We start from the raw sequence: 24,285 nt of genomic DNA, 5'->3' as shown, positions 1-24,285 counted from the left end.
TGTACACTAATGAACTGAACATAAATTTAAGAGAAGTAGACATCCTGGAAAAGTTTTCAATGAAGTATCGCATGAAGAGAACTATATTTTGGAAGGTCATTGTTTCTCTGTATAGGAAGAGCAAGAAAGATGAGATTTGTGACAGTTGGGGCCATTGAGCTCAGAAAATGAGATGGAGAAATAGACCAATTCTGGAGATACTTAGGAGGCATTATGACCCAGATTCAATAAAAAGACACTGAAGCATTTAGATAATTGAGTCAATGGGATGTGCAGATGCTACGGAGAAGATGGACAGACAAACATCTATGATTGAAGGTAATATGTACTGTAATAAGAAGAGTGAAAGTAATATATAACATTATAGGGCTTCAGGGAAAAGAAAAGGTTGCTCATATTCTCTGTCCAGGGACAGAAGTTATAGCAAAAGATATCAAAGGGAATCAAAGGAGCTTCTTACAAGACAGAAAACTGTCTCGTGACATTTGAATAAGCTGTCATCCAATGATCTAGAAAAATTCAATACAAAGAGAAAGACTGAAACTTGAACACATTAATGTATTGTGTTCTTTTTATAAAAGATGCTATTATAAAATATAACAATGTGTTGTTTTTAACAAATATACTATTAATAGAATGTAAATTTTAGCAGCAAAATGCATGAAAAAAGTTGTTATATAAGATACATGAGAAACCTCTATATGATATTAAAATAAGGAAGTTAGCCTGAAAAGAAAAGAAAATGGATTAAACACTGATGCAAGTATTTCACAAACTGGAATCTCTAGATGACAAGCATCTGAAAAGATGCTCAACTTACCAGTCAAATGTAGATGAAAACCACCATCTAATACCAATGCATAACACTCCCTTCCACAAATGAAAAAGACTGTCAGTATTATGAAATGAAAACTGAAGGCATGGGCACTTACACACATTGCTAGGGGAAGCATAAATTAGTTACAACGATTTTGGAAAACTCTGATGATTTGTACTAAAAATTGCATATGTCCTTTGGCTATGACCCAGAAATTTCAACTCCTAGGGATATGCCAAGAGAAATGTGTCCAAGTTCACAGAAAGTCATGAATGCTCATAGCAAATTCATTCAAAATAGCAAAAACTGGAAACCATTAAAATGTATGTCCATCCACAAGAAAATAAATACTTTCATATCACAAGCCCTCATATAGTAATGAGAAATAATGTATTACTGTTTTGTGCAACAGTGTGTGAGTGTCTCACAAGCCTAACATTGAAAGAAAAAGAAGCCAGGCCCAAGAAGTATGCATGCTATCTGATTTTCTTCCTCGACTTGTCCTAGATTATAAAAACATGTAATTTTAGACACCTGAGAGAGAGTGGAAACTGTAGGGAAGACAAATGACGCAAGAGAGACTGAGTGAGGTTCCTGGGGCACTAGTAATGCATTCTTTGGATTACTTAGTTTTACTTGGGTGTGTTTATTTTGAAAATCCATAGAGCTAAGCACACATTATTTATATGTATGCATTTCTATGTATACATTATGCATCTATTCAACATTTATTTAATAGTTCACTCCATCTTGACACTTCTGCAAAGAGAAATTGTAAATAGAGTGGAGGCACAGAAGAGACTTCAGCCCAGCCAAAGTCACAATCATATGAACAGAGGGTAGATGAGACAGTACTAATGATAGTTATCATGCATTCAGTGATTTGGGGACTGTACCAATATATTTTTGTTAAAAATCATGTTTGCTTCTTGATACTTATTTTTAATTAATATTTTCACTTATTTTATTATTTGGGGCTTTTAGTCCTCACATGGTTCTCATGAGCAAGATAGAAATAATATCATTATTTTACGGGAGAAAAACTGAGTTTCATTGAGCTTGCTCAATAAAAATTTGAGTTGGAAATTTTTACTTAGACATCCTGACCTCATGGCTCCTCCTCAAAATAATGTACTTCTATATTCTTCTGTCTGTCTCCTCATTCCTTTGAACAAGGCTAGGATGGGAGATACTTTATGGGTTAACTTGGGAAGACTAAAGATGAAATGGACAGTTTCAAGACCTTTCCCACTATGTGGTGCAACATAAAATGTTCACTGAAACAGAGTAAAAAGACACTGGGATGAATAAACATAGAAGATAGTTGGATCCAGAGATTAAAAAAAGGGAAAAGATGATAGAAAAATCAGAGGTTATTAGTAGTCATGGCAGCAACACCCAAACTACCAATAATAACAGTAATGCTATAATGAAAACTTCTTATTTTGTGATTCTCTCCTCAAGGGACTCATAATATGTTTTGCCAACATGGTCATGTAACTTAATGTAGTTACCATCTGGTGAAGTATAAAGATAAAAGCATTCTGCCTCAGTAGCTCAATAATGTGGAAATGGATGCAGGAAGAATATTTCTCTGAAAGCTATGGATGGTGTCGAATTTTATCTATTCAAAAGTTCAAGTGTTCTTTTAGCAATTTTAATTGAGCATCCACTATATGTCAAATACAGTTTCAAGAACAGGACAGAAAACTATGAATGAGCTCTCTGTGTCATTTTACAGCTTATGCTCAGTGTGTGGGTAGAGAGAAAACAGAAAATAACATGTAAACTATGTCTTTTCTTCACACTCTGAGAGCACATAGGAACAGTTTTTGTAGAATGTAGACCATGGAAAAGATTTCCATTTAAATTTCTTCTGGATAAACTGAGAAACCATTGCAAATGTAGGCAAAGTAAAATGATCTGGTTTGTAGTTTAAATGGATCATTATTGGTATTGGATAGAAAAGACTGTTCAAGATGTAAGCATGTATATGGACAGTAATTGGGAGGCTGGTTTATTTATTAATGTTTGAGAAGATGGTATCTGTGATACTTACAATGAAGGGAGTGGATTTCTGGATAGATTTTTTAAATGCCATGCTGACAATATTTGCAAGTGAGATAGAAAAAGCTTCTAAAAGAACAAAAGAAATAAAATGTGACACCCTAGTTAAGAACAAGCACTTGTAATGGTATTGCCACTTTTTGGACTCAGCAAATCTATTTGAGGGTTATTTTTAATGGGCGGTGAGAAATTTCATTTTAACCAAAAGTTGATGTATTTATTAAATAAGCAAATATATACAGACAGTAAGTATTTAGAATGTCAGAGAAGAAAACTAAAGTATTAATTAATGTACAAAGACTGAAATTGGAGAAGGTTGCATTTTGAGAGACTGTGAGTATAAAAAAAAATACAATCATTGAGCCACAGAGAATTTTACATAGACAGGTTGTGATAGTTAGATATGATGAAGAAGGTGAGAAGAAAAGGAGAATGAGAAGAAGAAGAAGAAGAAGAAGAAGAAGAAGAAGAAGAAGAAGAAGAAGAAGAAGAAGAAGAAGAAGAAGAAGAAGAAGAAGAAGCAATGCAAGGAAAAATGTGGACTTGGTGCAAGTACTCAGTGGGAGAAGAGTTTGCTTTGTAAGCACAAGGAACTGAGTTCAATCTACAGAATCTTTATAAAAGTGAAAATGATGGATATGATGTCACATATTTGTAATTTCAATGCTGGGGAGGTAAGCACAAGAGGAAATCTGAAGTTCATTTGGCCAGTTGACCTAGTGTATTAGGCAAATTACACGCTATTAAGAGACCCTGTCTGGGAAAAAACAAACAAAACTAAGTGACAACTCCCATACCCATTTCTGTGAGTACTTCATGTGCAAACACACAGACATAGACAGACATTTACACACACACACACACACACACACACACACACACACACACACACAGCCAGAGAGAGGGAGAGGGAGAGGGAGGGAGAGGGAGAGGGAGAGGGAGAGGGAGAGGGAGAGGGAGAGGGAGAGGGAGAGGGAGAGGGAGAGGGACTAAGTATCAGCTATTTAGGAAGCAGGAATCAGAGTTTAATATTTCAAAGTCAAGTAAGGAATATTTTTGTCAAATGGCTCAGTGGGTAACTGTATAAAGTTGAGGACCTGAGCTTTGTAGAAACATAGGCAAACAGAAACCCAGACACATTGCCCAGCCTGTCTAGCTGAAATTAATAAATTTAAGTTAAATAAGTGGCCCTTTCCTAAATATATAAGATGTTAATGGGATTCAGGAACACATTCTAACTTAAAAATCAGGCCTCCATATGGGCCTCGATGGTCAAACATGCCTGTACACACATGCACACACATACGTACATACAACAAACAATTATGTTGTTAAAAAACCAGACAGTGTTGGAATGTGTAAAATGATGCTGATATTGCTGATATACAACTGAAGAGGACTGACAAATAAATATAGGATGGAGCAACAGTGAAGTTTTTTGTGATCTTGAGGAGCAACGTTTCCCTGCATTGACATAGTGAGATTCTTAGTATGAGGAATTCTCATTCTAATTACACAGGGCTAATGCATTTAGCACTGCAGTATCCTGGACTGTGGTGTCAAGTGATTTTTTTTTGTCCTTCTTTAATGCAGAATCAACAAAACCTTTATTTGGCTATGGGGTTTATTCTCTAGACAGGAAAAGACTGATGCTCTGGGCATGAGGAAGTGATTGCAGGATCAAAGTTGAGCATTCAAGAGTAACTGGCATTTTGTGTATAACTGGAATCATCTAACATAGATAGATGATCCTGTCCACTGTGAATTGAGAAAAAGGAGAAAATGGGTTCCTGTGTGGGAGAATTTGTAGATACAGAATGAACAGCATTTTGTTGGACTTCTTGATTACTCTTCATAAGATTTAAGTTGCATGATTTCAGATTGCATTATCTCTGCAATTGGATTGCTGCTTGCAATTGAGATGGTTTGTCAGTTTAATTGGCAAGGTATTCTTTGTATAGTATACATAAAACAATGGTGTGTTTTATGATGAATGGCATCTTAGACACAGTGGCATATTCTATTTTAAATTCCAGTGAAAGAGGAGTGCAGTTATTAGCTTCTTCCATTTGTAATAGAGTAAGATGGATGAGAGTAGGGTGAAGGTCACAGTATCTGAGACTGGATCATTACGATGATTGCCAGGCAACTCTTCTAGCTTCTGATCACACTTGATGATCTATCCCATTGCAGCAGTCAGTGTGGTCTTCTCAAAGCTGCATCAAATGCTGCTGCTTCCCCTTTCAAGCTCTTCAATACTTCTTTGGAAATTTTGTCATAATTCATCTGTTACTAATATCACTCCCCATTAAAGAATTTACATTAGTACTGTGTAAAAACAATCTCTCTCTCCCATCACAGAACAATCTATGGATTCTTTATAAATACTAGTCAGAAAACAAGATTTGGGTTAATTAATAAATGAAAGGATGACTGAATAAACAGGCCACTTAATCCATAATTGTTCTGTTTTCTACCACATTGAAATGAATTCTTTTCAGTCAATTGACCTTTTGCTGATGACCTGTGAGATGCTAGCACTATACTGCTTTGCATGAGTAGCATTTGTGTGTGTGTGTGTGTGTGTGTGTGTGTGTGTGTGTGTGTGTTCAGAAATAGGGTCCTACCATCCAGTTTGGTCCAGCAAACTCAAACAAGGTCAATTCCCTGCATACCAACTTGGCATTGGGATTTTCATTTTAAATTCTGACTTTGAAAGCAGCATTATCCACCCTTGCACAGTACTTCCGTTCAAATTTTTGTTTGCTTTTTACTTATACTTTTTTATGAGTTTACACAACAGCAAGTTATGTACCTTTCATAGCCTATATTTTTTAATCCTTCCCCCCACTGCACCCCATTTAAACCTTTCCACACCTAGGATTCCCTTATGTACTTTCACATCACAGAGATTTTTCTAATGAACAGCATTCTTACAGAGGTCTCTTCTTTCCTCCTACCCTGCTATGCTGTTGAATTATGCTGCCTCTTCAGGGAAAGCCATATTGCTTTGTTTGGCTCTCATTTCTATAACTGGGACTTGGTCTGTTGTCTTTATACAAAAGTTTGTTTCCAGAAAGGGCTTGGACTTAGAAAAAAATGAACTTCATTGTCAATTCTATTTTTGCCATAGTAAGTGACCACAGACATGTCAGGGCAACCTTTGAACCTTTATTCCTCATGTACTTTCTGTGATTGATTGTGACCTATGCATTTGATTTACTTATCTTTGCCTCCTCCATGGCATATTGGCTTGGCTGATGTCAAATTGTCATTAGAAATAGTGTGAATAAATATCTATAAGTTAGTCTAAGTGTCCTCAATACGTAATCTGCTGCACAAAATAGTGAAAATATCACTGCTATAACATTTTCAAAATCACCTTGTTGGTAACAAAGACAAAGGTATAAGCGAAGTATTTTAAAATCAGACTTTAGCTTTTGTGCTGCTGTTTCTTCATCGACATTGTTTTCTATGTGTTAGACCAGTTATCTGCACCTCCAACTAGTCACTAAGTGTTCTCCTTACTGTAGAAATGAGCAAATGAAGAACTCGAAACCGCAAGACGTAAAGGCGTTAGTCTTTGACTTTCCACCTTAGCTTCAGGCAAATTTTTAGGACAGTGATAGAAGGAGTGTCAGGGAATTACATATGTGTGCTGTGATCACATGGGACTGTTTCTTTCAAATAAACCTGTTGTCAAAGATGTAGCATTAAAATCCTTATAGATACAGGGTCTATGTGGTAGTTTATTTGAGTTAACAACCATATCCCATAAGAATGTCTGTCAATCTTATTTATTGGACAGAAGTAAAGCATCAGGATGGACAAATTCTTAATAATTCAGCCCAGGTGATTTGTTTAGTGATTGCATATGGATGAAGCACTTGTTTATTTTTAAAAATGACTAATTAAAAATAAATAAATAAATAAAATGACTAAGTCAATCCTTGTTTATTCCAGCAACTTACCTTGGAAAGAAGTCTCCTGCACAGCCCAAATAGCACTTTTGATACATTTTAAATATATTTTAGACACAACATGTCTTTTTTTATATGCACAATTATAGAGTTGCTACTCCATTGTCAGTGACATCTCCAAGAGGATATTATTTAAAGATTTTTAATTTTTTTTTTGTGTGTGTGTGTGTGCAAGACAAGAATGTGCAGGTGCTCAGGTAGGCCAAAAGAGGACATTGGATCCTCTGGAGCTATAGAGAGTTGGGAGCTGCTAACTGTGGTTCCTGAGAACCATGCTTGGTTGGTCTGGAAGTGTAACAAGTGCACATAATGGATAAGTCAGCCTTCCTACACCAAATTTAGTTGCTTATTCTTCACTAATGAGCTGCCTAACCTTTAGCACATAGTAGATGTTCAATAGATGTTAATAATTTAAATTAGTTGGAACTGAAAACTTAATTTTCTTTGAATTATATGTTTTTGTTTTAAGTGTGCTAAAATAAAAAAAATAAATTTAAGATTGTAGCCATTTTTAAGATGTACAACATAAGATGTAGCATTAAATATACTCACAATCCTATGCAATTATCATGAGATTACATAATGTTTTCATGTCTCAAATGCAAATTGTATACCTATTAAGCAGTAATTCCTCATCTTACTCTCTCTCTAACCCTAAAAGTTGTTTTCTGTCTCTGGATTTTCATATTCTGCATATTTAAAATAAGGAGACTTGAAGAGAATCTGATTTTCAGTCAAGCTTCTTTCATTTCACATGTTCATAACTCAATAATATTATGGTAAATATTAATACTTCTTTTTCATGGCTGGATTAGTATCCCATTGCAAGGATATGCAATATAACATAACTATTCATCAGTTCATCTTCCCTTTTTGACTATAGTGCAGAGAGCTGCTATGAATATTCAAAAGTCAGTTTTTGTTTGGGTGTTTGTCTATAGTGCTTTTGATATGCATGTGAAAGTGAAATTACTGGATCACATGGTAATTAAGAAATTAAAGATTTGGTACAAAAACTAATGTGTTTTGTAATAGATTTTGTGATTTACATATTGCTTCATTCTTTTTAGAAAAATCTATATTCTTCAGTTCATCATATGCTTGGAAATGCTGTACCATGGGGAGGGTGCATTACCATTCAAAGGATATTGGCCTTAGCTCGGTGATTTGCTTTGGGCAACAGAGTACACAAAGACATGGTACATGCCACATCTACGAAGATACCTGGCTTCTTCTTTTCCTTTCCTATGAGAATATCATATTTCTGAGACATACTATGCCTACAGCATACATTTAAAAGGAAGTCATCTGGAAAGTAGCCAAAGTCTAGTCAACATGAAACATGAACTAGAAATAGAGTGCAGCGGCCATAAGCTATCAGAATTTTGGACTTATTCATCACCACTCAGTAATTTAACAACAGCTTAGTGATATTGGCACATTGGGTTAAATATAATCAACCATGTTTTCTTACTGTGGGGTGTCTCATTGTCTAAATTGTGCTAATGTGAAGTATGAATTTGAAGACATGGACATGCACAAACCTTCTCAGTTGTAGTTAAGCTTGGCCACATGTGGATCTATGAGTTCAGAGAATCCACATTAGCAAATCCTGGAGTATGCATGCCACTCAGGTTCACTTTGGTCTTAGATCACCTTTACAAGCTCCACTCCTGCAAAAGTAGAGGATTCTCCTTTTGTATTTCTCTGGAACTCATGTGTATATTTCTGTGTATATTTTCTTGTCATTGTGCATAGATGAATTTTTTCCTATCTTCCACCATGAGCCTCTGGAATTAGACAACATTTCTTGTTCATGTGCCACACTTTTGACATCTAATATAGCACTTGACTTCATAAAGTAAATGAAAGGACAGAATAGGGGCAAAATTGAGATTTTGCATTTTCCACATCTTCTATCATCTAGCACTATTCCAGTTAAGTTGCAAAGAATGAAAAGAAATAAAAAGCACAATTATCCTCAAGAATCATAATTTTTGGAAATGGATCTAAAACAAAATACATGCTGAAATGAGTGGTCCTTTAGTGCCATTGTTCTCTGAGGATGTTTTCAGCCTGTGTATTGTTTTTAAATACAGCTCTTTCTGAATACTTGCATTTATAACTACTGAGATGAAGTCAAATTAGAATCAGGTCTCAAGTTATAATTCTGAGCATAAAGATATAGTTCTGCTTATGAGAGATGAAGCTGGAGTGATGGGTCATGCTTGGTATAGAACCAAGAACCATGGTTCTGTGAAACATAACATTTCTAAATATACCTTCATTCAAACACATTTCCTTGATACCAAGTAATGTGCTGGATGACAGAGAAATGCTCAAGATTAATACCTGTCATATTCATGGAATCTTTCAGAGTAAGAATATGAGCATAAGCACACATAATATAATGCAATAAGTGTTTCTGGTAGATTTTGAGATAAGTACAAGTTATTTTAGCTCACTGGAGAGGGTCTTTCTGAGGCTGCCTGTGACCTCTAGAGAAAACAACAGTAAGTATGGCTATGATAGGAACATGACATCAGTTGGACACAAATTCTATCTATATTTTAATAACATCTGTCTTGTAACTTTATAAATTGTTACTTATTTAACTTCATTTTTAGCCTCATTAATGCACGATTTACATCTAATCAAGTTGACTCCTAAGTGCTATTGCTCTATGAATTTTAGCCAACATATTCAGCCGTATACAGCCAAGATATAAAACAGTTCATTCCATTTTTATGTCAGCCATACAAAGGAAGCTTTGATGAGGGAGGTAATGATGAAAGAACTTAAGCCTCTTAGTTTTTCAAAGGTCATTTAATTAATAAAATTTGGAGGTAAATTCTGAGGAGAAAATAACTTGACATGTTCCAAGTACAGAAGTAGATAGTCTTCTAGGTCTTCTTGCAAAGTAGGAATGGGTAAGAGAAGAATTTGGAAATGTACATTAATGCAAAGATCAAACATCATCACTCTTTTGGGTATCATGTTTGGGTTTTTACAAAATCTGTAAAGAAGCCTTTATTGAAATCAAGTAAATGGCTTCTTATGGCTTCAAAAGTAATTTCATCTTGAAATCTTATAAAATTATACTAAGATATGTTGACTGTTTAATTTATGTTGATTTTGTTTAGATTATGTTATTTTTCCAAAGTTGTTAAAGTCATTTAGAATCATGTTTTCTCCAAATCTATTTTGTCACATAAGTCCTTTTGTCTATTTATTTATTCATCATTGACTAACTTCCTTACTGAAGATTAGTTCCCAAAGAGCAGCAGTAGTGCTTCAAGCCCTTTGACTTCCGATCTTAGGGTTCTGCCTAGGACATACTCTATGATAACATTTGCATAATAAAGAATACAAAGTAAAACCATTGATTTGAAACAAATCTTAGTTGTCATCTTATATAGAAGGTTGCAAACATTGTCTTTAGAGATCCAGACAGTAAGTCTTTTAGGCTTTTACACACGACCTGCATTACAACAACAACAACTCAATTCTTCCATATGTATGGTCTTGCAGTAGAATTTATTCATAAAATAAGCTCAGTTTCTGATTGATCAAATATTCAGGGTATGCTAACTCCCTTATGTGTCTGTATGGGCTACATTATATGGTGTCAACAAACAATTCCTTAATCTCAATGCTTTGCAAAGAGGAGTGCTTCTTTCTTACTTTATGATAGATACAAAGCTCAGTAGGATTCCTTCCCTCTGGTGCTTCTATGTGGAAGACTGTTGGTCTTGTGATAAGAGAAACCGATTGATTCACATGTTGATTCTTACTGTCTTATTTTGGAATTGACATATCTCTTTGAACTTGATCAAAACATTCCATATGAATGTCTCAGATCAGAGGTTGACATATTATATTAAAGAGGGGGCTAACATGGAAGGGTGCAACATGAGTTAATGATAACTTAGCCTATTACTTGTCATTTGATAACTCAGTCTACTGAATGGAATTTGGATCTTGTCATTAGGTTAAATGTTTTCACCATGTTATTATTCAGCATTGCTTCTGTACTTCAATGGCACAGAGTTTCCTATCCTTGAGAATATCCTTGAGAATTCATATCAAGGAATTCTGATTCATTCTTCCAACCTCCTGGCAGTAAAATAATTCAGTTATATTACCCTGTGATTGATCTACCTTTATTTTTCACCTAAAGGTTCAAAGTCTATACCCCTAAGATCCTGGAGCTTAGATGATGGTCATCACAAGCACAACACATTACTCTTACCAGGAGGTGGCATGTCCTAATTCTTGCACCCAAGGAGATAGAACCCACCCTTTTCTCCCCCAGGTAGCTGCCTGTCTTCATTTCCCAGAGTGTAAATGACCCATCCCAGAGACAGGGCTGAACTTCTGAATGAGATCATAGCCTTTTCGCCCTTTCTGCACAGTTTCACTAGGTGAATTATTGTCTTATTTTCATTCCACTCCAATGAGCTGTCAGCAATGGATACTGTAATTCACAGCAATAGAAACACAAACAGATGGGTAATTGACCTGCGTGCCTTCATTACACTGGAGTTCAGCGTGGCTGTGTAAGCCATAAAGTCCTCTATCTGCCAATATGAAATCCCCCGGCTTTCACAGAGAAGAGAATCAGGCTCATGTTTTGCAAAAGGTGCTGTCCTTGTTGTTGTTCGTCCCACCTTGTGCATTTCAGAAATGGACAGGATTTGACAGGCAGAACTTAGCAGGTACAAGACAACATCTGGGACTCCTGTAGGGCTTTGAGATACCCACAGGGGGGCACATTTGATGCAAGGACAGAACAGAAAATATTTATGTACAACCAAAATAGAGCCTATATTTGTTCCCTCTTCCTCTTGGCACTGTAAGAGATCATGAATTTAATAGCAAGTGAAATGGGTCAGAAAAGAGAACTGTCAATCAAAAGTAGGTTGGCTTTGATAATTAGGATGCAGAATAAGATAAAGCAAATGTAAGAAATCCCAACCGATGATGGAAGCTTAAACAAGACTTAGAATCATTTACACTCTGACCAGCATTCAATCAATGCCTGCCCTATGTGGTGGCATTTGCAGCTAGTCTTCTTTGTCAATTCACATTATGCTTCTGGCTTCAAAACCTATTCTAGGGGCTGGAGAAATGGCTCAGCAGTTAAGAGTGCTTACCACTCTTGCAGTGGACCAGAGTTTGGTTCACAGCAATTACATGGGACCTCACAACTCTTTGAAACTATTCTGACCTCCTCAGGCACCTGCATGCATGTAGAGCACATACACACTTTCAGTCACATGTATATACAAACAAAAATTAGAGTATGTCAGTATGTTTCAAAAAACCACCCATACTCAAGTCTTCCACAATTGCTATTTCCAATCTGATTGTCTTGAACCCTCATAATAAAACAATGAAATGTTCACTATTTGTTACTATGTGTTAATAAACATTGCCAAGCACAATGGTGCTTTAAAGTTTTAATCATCTACCTAAGTTTCAAATTCTTTATTATTGAATTTCTTGCTTTAGTTTTAAATCTGCAAATTTCCTTTTTCTTTTCTTTTCTCTTCTTCTTTTTTTTTTTTTAAAGTTTTCCAAGTCAAGTTTTCTGTGTGTCCCTGGCTGTCTTGAAACTCTTCGTGTAGACCAGGCTGGCCTTGAACACTGAGAAATCTGCTTGCCTCTGCCTCCCGAGTGCTAGGAATAAAGGCATGCACCACCAACACCTGACCCCCTCTCTGTTTCTTTTTTTTTTCAGAGAGAGCATATATTAAATGTATTAAAATACTTTATTCTTTTAATCAGCAATTCTACATATACTACTTAAAAACTGAAGACAATGGGGTAAGAGGAACTTAGAAGAGCAAGAATCAGAAATGACAATTTGCTACATCTTTTATGTCTTTAGTGAAATGTCAGCTTATGTTGGGTCTTCTATCCAAAAATTAGATCTCCCACCAGCTACACCTAGCATGGTTAGCTGAATCAGGTTCCTGATTGATAAAGCAATACTAACAACACCGGCAACGTGTTGCAGTTCTTAGGGGATCTGCTTAGAGTCCCTTCACATTCCTGTGTTCCTTAAATGTCCCTTAACCATTGAAACTCCACAACTCTGGAATCTCCATTTATCTTTCTGTATCTCAGAATACTGATCCATGGAGACAAGGATTTTCACCACTGTTGCTTTAAGAAATCTTTGCCTTCTAAGGAGCTCAGATCTCATCATTGACATTCTTTCCTTCAGTTTTCATCTAAGACACAAGAACATTTTTCTCTGTTAAGGACTTTTGAGGAAGTAAACAATAAAGTGAAATAAGCATTGATCAGAAGGTGAGGTAAGGGCTAGTGTGGTTATCAACTGGAGCTTATGTTGCCTGGGGCCCATGCCTATGCTGTTCCCACTTTCTAGGCTCTTCTTCCTGTGGACTCCTTAACTCCCCTGTCTGCTTATCCATCATTAGACATTTTCCAAGGAGGGCTCTAGTTTGGCTCTGGTAGTGGGTAATATTTTGAATTGTGATAAATGAAGGAAGCCTGCACACTTAATTATGTCAGTGCCTTAGAAAGCTTGAGTTATCTAGCTTTCTAAGATGCTAGAGGGTAGGTAGCTCATCCAAATGAGATCTATTTGTCACAGTCTTGGCACTGTACAGTCCAGAATCAAGATACTATAGGATCTGCTAAGGATCTGAATTCTGACTTGCAGATAGCTACCCTGTTACCAAGTAAGTGTCCACATGGCCTTTCCTTTGTATGAACTCAGCAACTTAGTGAGATAGAGAGAGATTACCATTGTCTTCTTGACCTTCTGAGCTTAACCTCCCAGAGGCCCCATCTTCTAACAGAAGTATTTTGTTAGAAGTTAAGGATTCAACATGAACTCGAGGAAGACATGGACTTTTGGGTCATAAAACTCACATTGTGAGTTCTGTGTTGTTTAATCTTCTTTCTTCCTTAACTAGTGAGTACTGGAAAGCAACAACATAAATTACATTTCAAAGAATCTAATACACTGCCAGATTGCTCTGTACTGGACCTATAGTGGAACACAGTTTACACTTTGCATAAGTCCTTTTTGACTGCAGGGGCAGAACCCTCATGTATTTCTGAATGGTCCAAATACTCAGATTTAAATAGTAATTCTGTTATTTTAGCTGTGGGGCTTTGGGCAGATCAACTATCTTTGGAGTTCTAGTATTCCCAAAGACTAGTAGATGAACATCTTCAGTGGGATGAAGAAGAGAACTGATGAGTATCAGGAGCCTGAACTGGGCATGGCTTAACTTGTGGATCTGTAAGAAACATATAGCCCTTTTCCTCCCAATATCTGCTTTTTATTTTTGCAGATGGAAATCAAACACGTTAATAACATAATCTAAATCAACACATTAACTAGTAGGGCAAACAACAATGGCATTTGAACCAATAATGTGGGAGGATCTATGTTTTGGGAAAAGGGAGACAGACTGAGATCTGAGGAATAGTTATTCTAGACATTGGACAGGGCAAGAACAAAGACTACAAGAGGAACAAGACTGGCACATTGGCAGGACTCTGCCCCTCCAAAGGGCAGTGTGTATAGTATGATGCAAGTAAAGAGGAGAACCTTAGGAGATAAAGAAGGGGCAAAGGCATAGCAATACAGTATGCTGCAGCAAAAGAATTGAAGAATTTTAGTGCAGAGTTCCTGTAAAATACAAAACACATTATGTGATGGATGGATGGATGGATAATAAGCTTCTGGGTAAGGTGAGTGCACTGAGAAGGAAGAGGCAAGTGTCAGGAAAAGCAGGAAGTTTTCTTGGGCACTTGCACCTGCCTGTGCATTGCACACATTCATGACGGCACATCACAACATTGCCCTTCAAACCATAGCCAGACCTGAATAAAAATTAATGAGATTAAAGGGAAAATATTCCATATGTTCAGCGTGGGCATGGTGGTGTTCAAATGTAACACTCAACTATTGCCTTCCCGTGTTTGTGAGGCAAAATTTACATGCTTGGCAATAAAAAAAAAAGTGCCCTTTTCTCTCATTCTCTCATTCTCTCATTCTCTCATTCTCTCTCTCTCTCTCTCTCTCTCTCTCTCTCTCTCTCTCTCTCTCTGTGTGTGTGTGTCTGTGTGTGTGTGTCTGTCTGTCTGTCTCTATTTCTGTCTATCTCTTTCTGTGTCTCTCTGTCTCTCTCTGTGTTTGTGTGTGTGTTGGAGAGGGAGTGTTTTGGGAACCATGGAGATAGAATATTCCACTCCAGCCGGCAGCTGTATATCTTTCAAAAAGTGCTTCCACAGGCCAAATCCCCCTCCAAATTATTTATGACTCCCATTGAAGCTAGCGGGACTCAGGCGCCAATCTAGGGGGTCAGCAATGGCCTTCTTTGTTGGACAGGGGTCACTGGGAGACGACTCTGGCTGTGACTGCTGTGTGAACCTCCGCTGCCGTAGAAATGGTTGTGTAACTTTAAACAGTAATGACATTTTGCAGAAAAGTGCTTTTTAATTGCTATGTCTTCATTATTCTCTTTTGAAATTTGCCCAGGAGATTCTGCCTCTGAGACAGCTCGGCATGTTCTGAGTTTCCATTTTTAAAGAGCAGCCAGTGTTCTGTTTCAGTTGCTCTGAGAAAACCCCCAACCCTAAATTTCATCTGTTTTCAGTTGCACTAAATGGGGTAGGTAATACTGCCTTTTGTATCCTTGCCAAACGGAGAAATGATTTGATGCAATTTTCTAAAAATGCTCTCCCCAAATTCCTTTTGGGTTAAGACCAAGAATAGAATATCCTATCCCCTACAAAAGGAAGAAATAAAGTGATGAGTTGTCTGAAAAAAATAAGACTGAGAATATAGTCAGTAGAGTTCCTTTAAGCAACAGAAATGTAACCCCAATCCATAGACACAGTTGCCTATAGGGATCAGCTAAAAATAAATTTTGCTTTGGAGGAGAAACGGTGACAGAAATGAAGTAACTCAATAATGCACACTCTAAAGAACTGCAAACTTGCTTTGGAAAGGACTTTATAGCTGGTTTGTGCTTCCCAGCCTTTGCTGTTTCCATCACCTTATTCTGTACAGAAGCCCTGTGCCCAATCACTTGCTCTCATGTGGATGCCTTGCTCAGGGACAAGGACTTTTTCTACTTTCACACAGACCACTGTCCAGCTTCATAGCTTTCCCAGAATGCCTTCTAAGTAATGTTGTGTATGCACACAAAACAGTCTTCTGGTTCAGTAGGCAGAAAGTCCAAACCACCTCCTTGTGAAAGCTGTGCAGACAATTAACGATTCCCTTTGGAATATACCGGCTGCTATTTTTCCTTTTACATGCTGAAGTTTTGATTGAAGCGTTAGGTATTTCATCAGAGGAAGGAGAACATCATCACCACTATAGTCTCCCTTAGCAGCCGTTTCTTCACATCCAAAACAGGAGCTGGGCTGACAAGATGGCTCAGTGGGTAAAGATGCTTGCTGTCAGGCCTGATGACCCAAGTTCAAACCCTGGGACCCACATGATGGAAAGAGAGAATCAATACTGCAAGTTATCCTTCAACCTCCACACATATATTGTGGCAGGAGATATATATATATATATATATATATATATATATATATATATATATATATATATATATACACAAAAATACACAAACTATGTAAATTAAGTAAGGAAGTAAGCATATAAGTAAAAATGGGAATTGATAATTCAGTGTGTGTGTGTGTGTGTGTGTGTATCCATGTGTATGTGCGTGCATGCATGCCAGGAAATGTTCCATACAATTTATAGACATCTTTACTTTATTCCTCTAGATATAATGTAGCTACTATCAGTATCTCCATTTGGAAATAAGAGAAAGTGCATCTTTAGAGAGAGGATGAATAAATTCCTTGAGATAATTTTGGCATGGAACTCAGTGACCAGCTCTTCATGTGGACTGTGGCTTCATGCTATAGAAATACTGAGATTCATCTACATCTCTTTCTTACAGGGCCCTCAGCAAATTCTACTGTGTAGTTTCCATATGAGGACCAAATGGTAGAATAGAAATCTATTGTATATATAACCATAATAATGGCATATATTACATATAATCTGAATGCATAAGACAAAAGTCTATAAACATAACTGAAAAATTGAAATTGAAAAAAAAGGTTTTAAAAAATGCTGCATTTATTCACCAAATCAAGAGTAAGCAGTACTGAAGTATAGCCATGAAGCATAAGTGATTAAGAAAAAAATATCTAAAAAAGAATATAGCCCCTTGTTTACAAAGTTAAAGGTAAAGTCATTACTTCTATATATGCTAGAGGCTACAATTATTAGCAGCCCAAGAAAAAGTGAAGGGAACTGTCCTGGACATTAATTGTTGGTCCAAACTTGCCCTTCTTTCTGGCTGTCATAGGCTGAAGCATCCACTTGGCTGATATTTCCAGGTTTCAGCATGCTGTGCTGGCCCAGATAAACCCTCTCCATTTTGCACTCTAAAGATTAAGATTCTGATTATTCAAATATAGAGAGACGATCATAAGATCTAGTCAAGGGTGCTCACCATGTACCCATGAATTAGCCACTTTGCCTTAGTGTTCCTTTGGCCTTCTTTATTAGAGCAAATAGGAGAAAGTTAGTATCTAGGATGTCTTTTTTTTTCCCACCAATCTTTTGGTTTTATAATACATACCCTATTTAATATTTCCCTTTAAATATATCATTCTCATCCTTGAGAAACTCCAAATGTGTATTCAATGAGCCACATGGTAAATATACAATCTATAGTCTGTAATAAATTATTTCCTACCTCTGGCCTCTGAAGCTCTCTCAGTCAGTTTTCCTAGTACACTATACCCCTATCCATCCCACTTTGCTTCATGCAGTGGAACCTTCCAGATGCACTTATTACATCTTTCCTCATTCTGCTATTTTTTAATAGTGGTTGTCTCTTATGTACTTTCCAACAACCCCAGATTCTTTCCCCTGTAGAAAGCTGTCCTTACTCCTGACTTTTCTGTGTCTGTTTCTGCTTTAGACCTGTAAGCCATGTTAGGAAGGTGTGTGTCCACATCTGCCTCTGCTGATATTGCAAATATGCTTTATTAAAAAGTCCTGCTGGCCATGGTCACATGCACTTTTAATCCCAGCACTTAGGAAGCAGAGGGAAGCCGATCTCTGTGAGTGTGAGTTCGAGGCCAATGTGGTCTACATAATGAGTAACAGGACAGCCATTCAAAAAAATAAAAACAAAATTAAATCCTTATACATTTACTGGCTAGCTCAGGACTCTTTATAACTAGAGTTCATAAATATTTCAAGAAAGGAAAAGAAAATAAATGAAGAACATAAAGAAAGATAAACAATAATGTTATGCATTCAAGAAGAGTTTTCTCCCCAAATAGAAATAGCATATATCAGAGCATCTCCGGTCTTACTACTAACATAACTGAGCAAGCAGTGGTTGCATTTTCCAGAGTACCCAGGTCATGGCCTGAGACGTTGAATCATAAGTGATAAAATTGAAGGTCCCACTGTCTGTGGCCCATCTATATCTAAGTAGGCTTTTGAAATATTTTGCTTCCAATGCACAGGGAGAGACCTTGTTGTGTTGCATTTTTGTCACCTTTGGAGGCTGTTAATAAAACACCTCTTTACTCTTTCTGATTCTCTCTTCTTGCTATTTTTAACTAGGTCTTCAGATAATCTTCCCACAGTATCTGCAAGAGAAGTTTGTTCAGTCGGCTTTGAGCTACATCATGTGCAATGGTGAAGGAGAGTACGTCTGTCAGAACAGCCAATGTCGCTGCCAGTGTGCCGAGGAGTTCCCACAGTGCAACTGTCCCATTACCGACATCCAGATCATGGAGTTCACGCTGGCTAACATGGCCAAAGCCTGGACTGAAGCTTACAAGGACCTGGAGAATTCAGGTACACAGACTACTAGCATGAATACCCCTGGCCAAGTTAAGACTTCTGTGGAGGGAAATAGAATAATGGCACTTGGTCCTATTGGAAGCTTCAGGATCAGGTATAGTAGTCCTCATAGATGAAACAAATGTTCAGTCTCCACAGAATGAAACAGTAGACATCATAAAACATTATGCTTATATGATATGTATATATCTCTGTTGGACTCAGATGACAAAGTAAGACTGAAAAGACACCTCTGCAGAGTAGAGAGTCAGAGGGCACTGTATTTATTCCTGAGTCTCTGTTTATGTATAAATATGTGTATGTACACAAGTATGTATAAGGATGAATTAATGAATGAGCACACATAAGTATATAAATATATATGTCTGTCTATATATGATATATATGCACATACATAACTACATGTGTATATATGTGTCTATAGTGAGATATAATCATGTAGATATTCAAAGATCATACAGACTACCAAAATTGAAAGTTACTTTTCTGATAATTTATCTATTTCTTGCATTTCTTAGTTCAGACTAATGAGTTACAGGGGAAGAAAGTCAGTTATCCAATGTCATGAGGGGGTAAGGTCTAAAGTTAGATCTTAGCATTCTTGGAACTTTGAATCTGTCAGAAATTAATTATATAACCATGTAAGAGTTGAAAATGATTATGGCATTTCAAGTGTCCACGAGTGAGGGTGGGGAGCAGCTGGCATGGTGATATAGAGATGGAGTCAGTGTGACCAGTAAAGTCATGTGTGGCTATGTTGAAAAAGAAAGATAGTTTAATGTCCTGTGCTTCAGAGAGGCAGTTCTCAGGTTACCTAGAAGTGATAATCCCAAGTAGATTAGAGAGCAGAAGCAGAAATGCACAGAAAGGCTGACCTTAGGAGGGGAATTGACAGAACTAGATTCTAGTTGTCTCAGAGAGTTGAATAAAAAAGGGATTGAAGTGATGTCCAGGACCTTTGCTTAGAGACACATATTAAATAACTTCATGGTTGTTAGTGTTCTTCAGCTGAACTAGAACACCCAAAAAATTGTTGAAATCAAGAAAATATAGTCAGTTTTAGACAGAATAAGTTTAAGAATCGTTAAGAATTCCAAGAAGTGCTGGGCAGTGGTGGTGCACACCTTTAATCTCAGCACTCAGGAGGCAGAGCCAGGCAGATCTCTCTGAGTTCAAGGCCAGCCTGGTCTACAGAGTGAGATCTAGGACAGAAACCAAAACAACACAGAGAAACCCTGTCTCAAAAAAAAAGAAGGAAATAAATAAAAGGAAAGGAAATGAAAATAAAAAAGAATTCCAAGAAGTGTCAGAAAGATATAGTAAGCTTATAATACATACTTTAACATCTGTTAAATGAATAAACTCATCAGTGGAGCAGCACAATTTTAAAACATCTTTATAAATGTTTTCTCTGTTACAACTACACGAGACCAAGTGTGATGTGCCTTTCTAGGTAGCAGGAAGGACACCAAGTCTCAGAAGCTTCCTTGAGGTTACATACTTTGTAAATGACAGCATTGGTAATGGAGTCCCTGACTCCAAACCCAGTGTTCACAGCAGTCTTTTCAACTTATTAATTCTAGTCAACCTTGTAGGCCTGAGCTCCCTCATCTGATAAATGAGAGGTCATGTTTGCATTTTTAATATCTGAATTTATTTAAGTCTTTAGCCACAAAACACTTTGATCAAACAAAATCTTACCTCAGAGCCACTGTGTATCACAAACAAAAGCAGAGTTCTACAAAGCATCATTTAAAATGTCTGGTTGCCATGAACTTGAAGTCTACCACGTTGCCAGTGTCAGAGATGCTGCTTTTTCAGGGTTATGCAGCTTGTAGGGAACTACTTTGCATGCCTTATGAAATTTATCCATTAGTCTGTTTCAAATTCGGTGATCTTTAAAGCAGAGAGATCATGACAGAAGGGTATTACAGTGATTCTTGGCCCCAAACAAACAAAATGCATTTGACAGACTGCTTTTGCAGAGAAATGCTGCTAATTTCTAAAATTCCAAAAGAAATAAAGACTGTCTGCATCAGTAGTAAGGAGCCCTGTGAAGCTACTGTGAGTGGGTGAGTAATGGGGAAAAAAGTGAGAGTTGCAGAAACATGATAAATAGCTTGTCTTGCTCTTTTTCTTTATCAAGTATACATACCCATAGGTCTCCTACATATACCCCTCTGAAATAGCTTCTCAGTTTAATATAAATTCAACTGCTTTTTTTATTTATTTGTTCTAGCACTTATTCCTAATAACTCTGCCCCAGGAGGAGGAAATAATGGTTGTGGCTTCTTTGATGGCTTCACAATTTCCAAATTTGAATTAGATACTATTATGCCAATTTGACAGATGTGTAAACTGAGGTCTTGAGTGAATGAAGGTCCTGAAACTCTTCAATGGTCAATATGAGATCTGAATTCTTGTATATTGGAATATCTGTCATATAGTTTCTAAAGGTCTGGTTCAGAATTTTTGTCTTTAGAAAGTCCCCCCCTTCCCCCCCGCCCAGTATGCTAAGCCTCAAGGTCACCTTCCTTGTGTTGAGAAGAAGCATAATATGTTGAATGAAAGAATATATTCTGGAACAAGGCTGCAGTTTTAATTGAACTGGTTACTGGCCATTGACCCTGTGCAAGTTAGCTACCTGCTTTGTGTCCAGCCTCTGTAGAGTGGGAGTGCTACAGATAATATACCTCATAGGTTTGCTGTAAAGATCCTTCATGAGTTCTAAGTGCTTAGGACTGGATTTGGTATTTTTTGAAAGCTGCAACTACTCCTTATATAAATAAAGTGAATGTATGGACAGGAGTGAAATTCCCTTGCATTTTTTTGTAGCATGAAATAAAATTCTTAAGCGGCAACAATGATTTTTAAGCCTTTACTTGCAAAATGATCCATACTATGCTTCACTTCCCCCCAGTTGAGAAAAACACGGGGAAAGGATAATGTGGCTGAGAAAGTGTCCAAGTAGATAAGAGCAATTCAGATTTTATACTTGGCTCTTGAGGCTCTCTGTCTGTGTTATCTTTAAAAAAAAAAATCACCGTGTCATTCTGGACTTTAGTTTCCTTAACGTATATGTGGAACAAGAAAGATGAGCTAGGTGATTTCTAAGCCTGTGTCAAACCGTAGTCTGAGATGATGCTCAGAAGCTCAAATATTAGGAACTAGGGCACAAACTTTTACCAAGGGGACCCCTTAACATCTCTTAAATTATAGTTTCCCAGCACTGGAGATAATGTCACATGGTTTACACCCAGGACTTCAAATAACAGTTGGATCAGGAGTACAGAGTTTCACTTCCTTCAGCTCTCCAGCCAGCCTACGGTTACATCAAAGAGAAAGATTCAGTTGGGTGCTAATATGTTTTTAACACCATTCTAGATCTACTATTTCAAATGGAAAGAAGGCTTGTGGACTTGATCACTTAGCAGGCAACAATATCTGACTAGGATTTATTAACATTGTTTTTCTCACATTTATTTTCACAGTTACAATTCTACCAAAAGCATGTAATACTGATTTTCTATGTAGATCGGATAAAAGCTTTTCAATTTTTACTTGAGGATAATAATTTGATTCAAAGGCACTGTTAAGAGTAAATAGGAAGAGGATGTATTGTAACCTGGCATCCCAATGCTGGAAGTTTGGGAAGACATATCTTAAATATAGATGCCTCATACAGGTAGCCTCCAGTGGAGATACAATGTTAGTAGCACAGCAGACTATGGAGTGTTATACTGGCCTCAGACAAATTGTGTGATCTTTCATTGGCAGATGAAGCTAAGTGTCAGGAGGGGAATTCAGGAATGACCAAAAACCAATTTGTGTGCTTTTTCCTGGGGAAGACTATTTCTCCTGCTCTCAGCATTCCTTAGTTGCCTGTCATTCTTTATGTGGGGTTGAGGCTTAATGGTCTTCCCCCTGTCCACATATCTGGTGTGTCCTTGTTCAACTCACATTTATTCTATCATATGGGTGTGACTTCTGCCAGTTCTAGGAGGCACACTATCATAGTAAATGCCCTGATCTTCTGGCTCTATCTTTCTAGCCCGTGTTCCTAAATGGGTGTGGGAGTAGTTGGGTAGAAGTAACCACTGAGACTGGGTTCCACAACTCTGTATTCTGATTGATTGTGATAGTCTGTGGTGGTCTGTCGCAAAGACCAGTTTCCTTAATGAGGGGTAAGGACTACACTTATATCTGAAGATTTAGAGGTAGGAGCCTCTGATGAAATAGAACATGTGACTTTTGACTTCACTCAATATATTTTCTAGTTCCCTCCATTTACCTGAAAATTCATGATTTTTATTTTCTTTATGCAGAATAAATAGTATTCCATGGTGTATATGTACCACATTTTCATTGTCCCTTTGTTGGCTGAAGGACATTTATGTTGTTTCCATTTCCAAGGTGTTATAAAGAGAGCAGGGGAAAGAAGTAAGAGAACTAAAATGTAAAGAAGGACTTCAGATATTGGCTGTCAAGCTCACCCCTTCTCTCCTGACTTTTGTCTCTTGTCAGATGAGTTTAAGTCATTTATGAAGCGTCTCCCAAGCAACCACTTCCTGACCATTGGTAGCATCCACCAGCACTGGGGTAATGACTGGGATCTGCAGAGCCGTTACAAGCTCCTGCAGAGTGCCACTGAGGCTCAGAGGCAGAAGATCCAGCGCACTGCCCGCAAGCTCTTTGGTCTCAGCGTGCGCTGTCGCCACAATCCCAACCACCAGCTGCCTAGAGAGAGGTATGAGCTCCTACTACTCCATCTCTACAATGCTCTCCACCCCCATTTCTGAGTGTCAGTTTGCACACTCTCTGACAGTAGAAGGATATGTGCTGCAGGTAGCATATTTGGGACTCTAAGCAAAGTAGTCCATGATATTGACCAACAATGTTCCTGACTGCATTTGGTTCTTGCAACATTGAATTTCACATGCTTCCTATATACACCATTGAACTTCTGTATCTATGGGTTCTTCACCTACAGTTTAACTAATAATCAGATTGAAATTATCAAACAAAAGTTGGGTGTCTACTACAAATGCTTAGATTTATTTTTTAGTCATTTTCTCCAAACCATATAATACAATGAGTTTCATTACATGAAGAATTATAAGTACCCTGGAGATGATCTAAAATACAGAGGAAGATGTGCATGGGTTGCATGTAAATGCTACCTTCACTTTATTAAAGGATTTTGCACATCCATTGATTTGGGCATCTCTGTGAAAAGTCTGGAAATCAGTTTCCCAATAATAAGAAAGAAAATTGGGCCATGAAGTTCAGATCTGCATTGTTTGTGCTATTTCTGTCCTGTCTGACTAAGGGATACCTCCAACACTGGTCCCAGCAACTATATGGTACCATTTTGGTTACTTAAAATGCAATATCTGTACAATTTACAAGTACTTGGTTATGAAGATTTTCACCTGTTCTTAATGGTAAAGAAAATGGGCTAACTAATTTATCAGTCAATTTATGTAATCGAGGGCATTTGATCAGGGTCTAGAGTG

General features: G+C 37.3%; 1 protein-coding gene across 1 annotated transcript in view; it reads left to right on the top strand.

The window, feature by feature from the left end:
• The window catches only part of Brinp1 (BMP/retinoic acid inducible neural specific 1), a 182,411-nt gene that overhangs the window by 129,335 nt on the left and 28,791 nt on the right, over window positions 1-24,285 (top strand). The window contains exons 6-7 of the mRNA XM_006979572.4: window positions 18,527-18,763; window positions 23,294-23,516. Coding sequence (XP_006979634.1) covers window positions 18,527-18,763; window positions 23,294-23,516 — 460 coding nt within the window. The remainder of the gene's footprint in view (window positions 1-18,526; window positions 18,764-23,293; window positions 23,517-24,285) is intronic.

The sequence above is a fragment of the Peromyscus maniculatus genome, chromosome 2 (assembly GCF_049852395.1).
Source record: "Peromyscus maniculatus bairdii isolate BWxNUB_F1_BW_parent chromosome 2, HU_Pman_BW_mat_3.1, whole genome shotgun sequence".
NCBI lineage: Eukaryota > Metazoa > Chordata > Mammalia > Rodentia > Cricetidae > Peromyscus > Peromyscus maniculatus.
The sequence above is the reverse complement of the archived record's forward strand: the minus strand, read 5'-3'. Positions and strand labels throughout refer to the sequence as shown.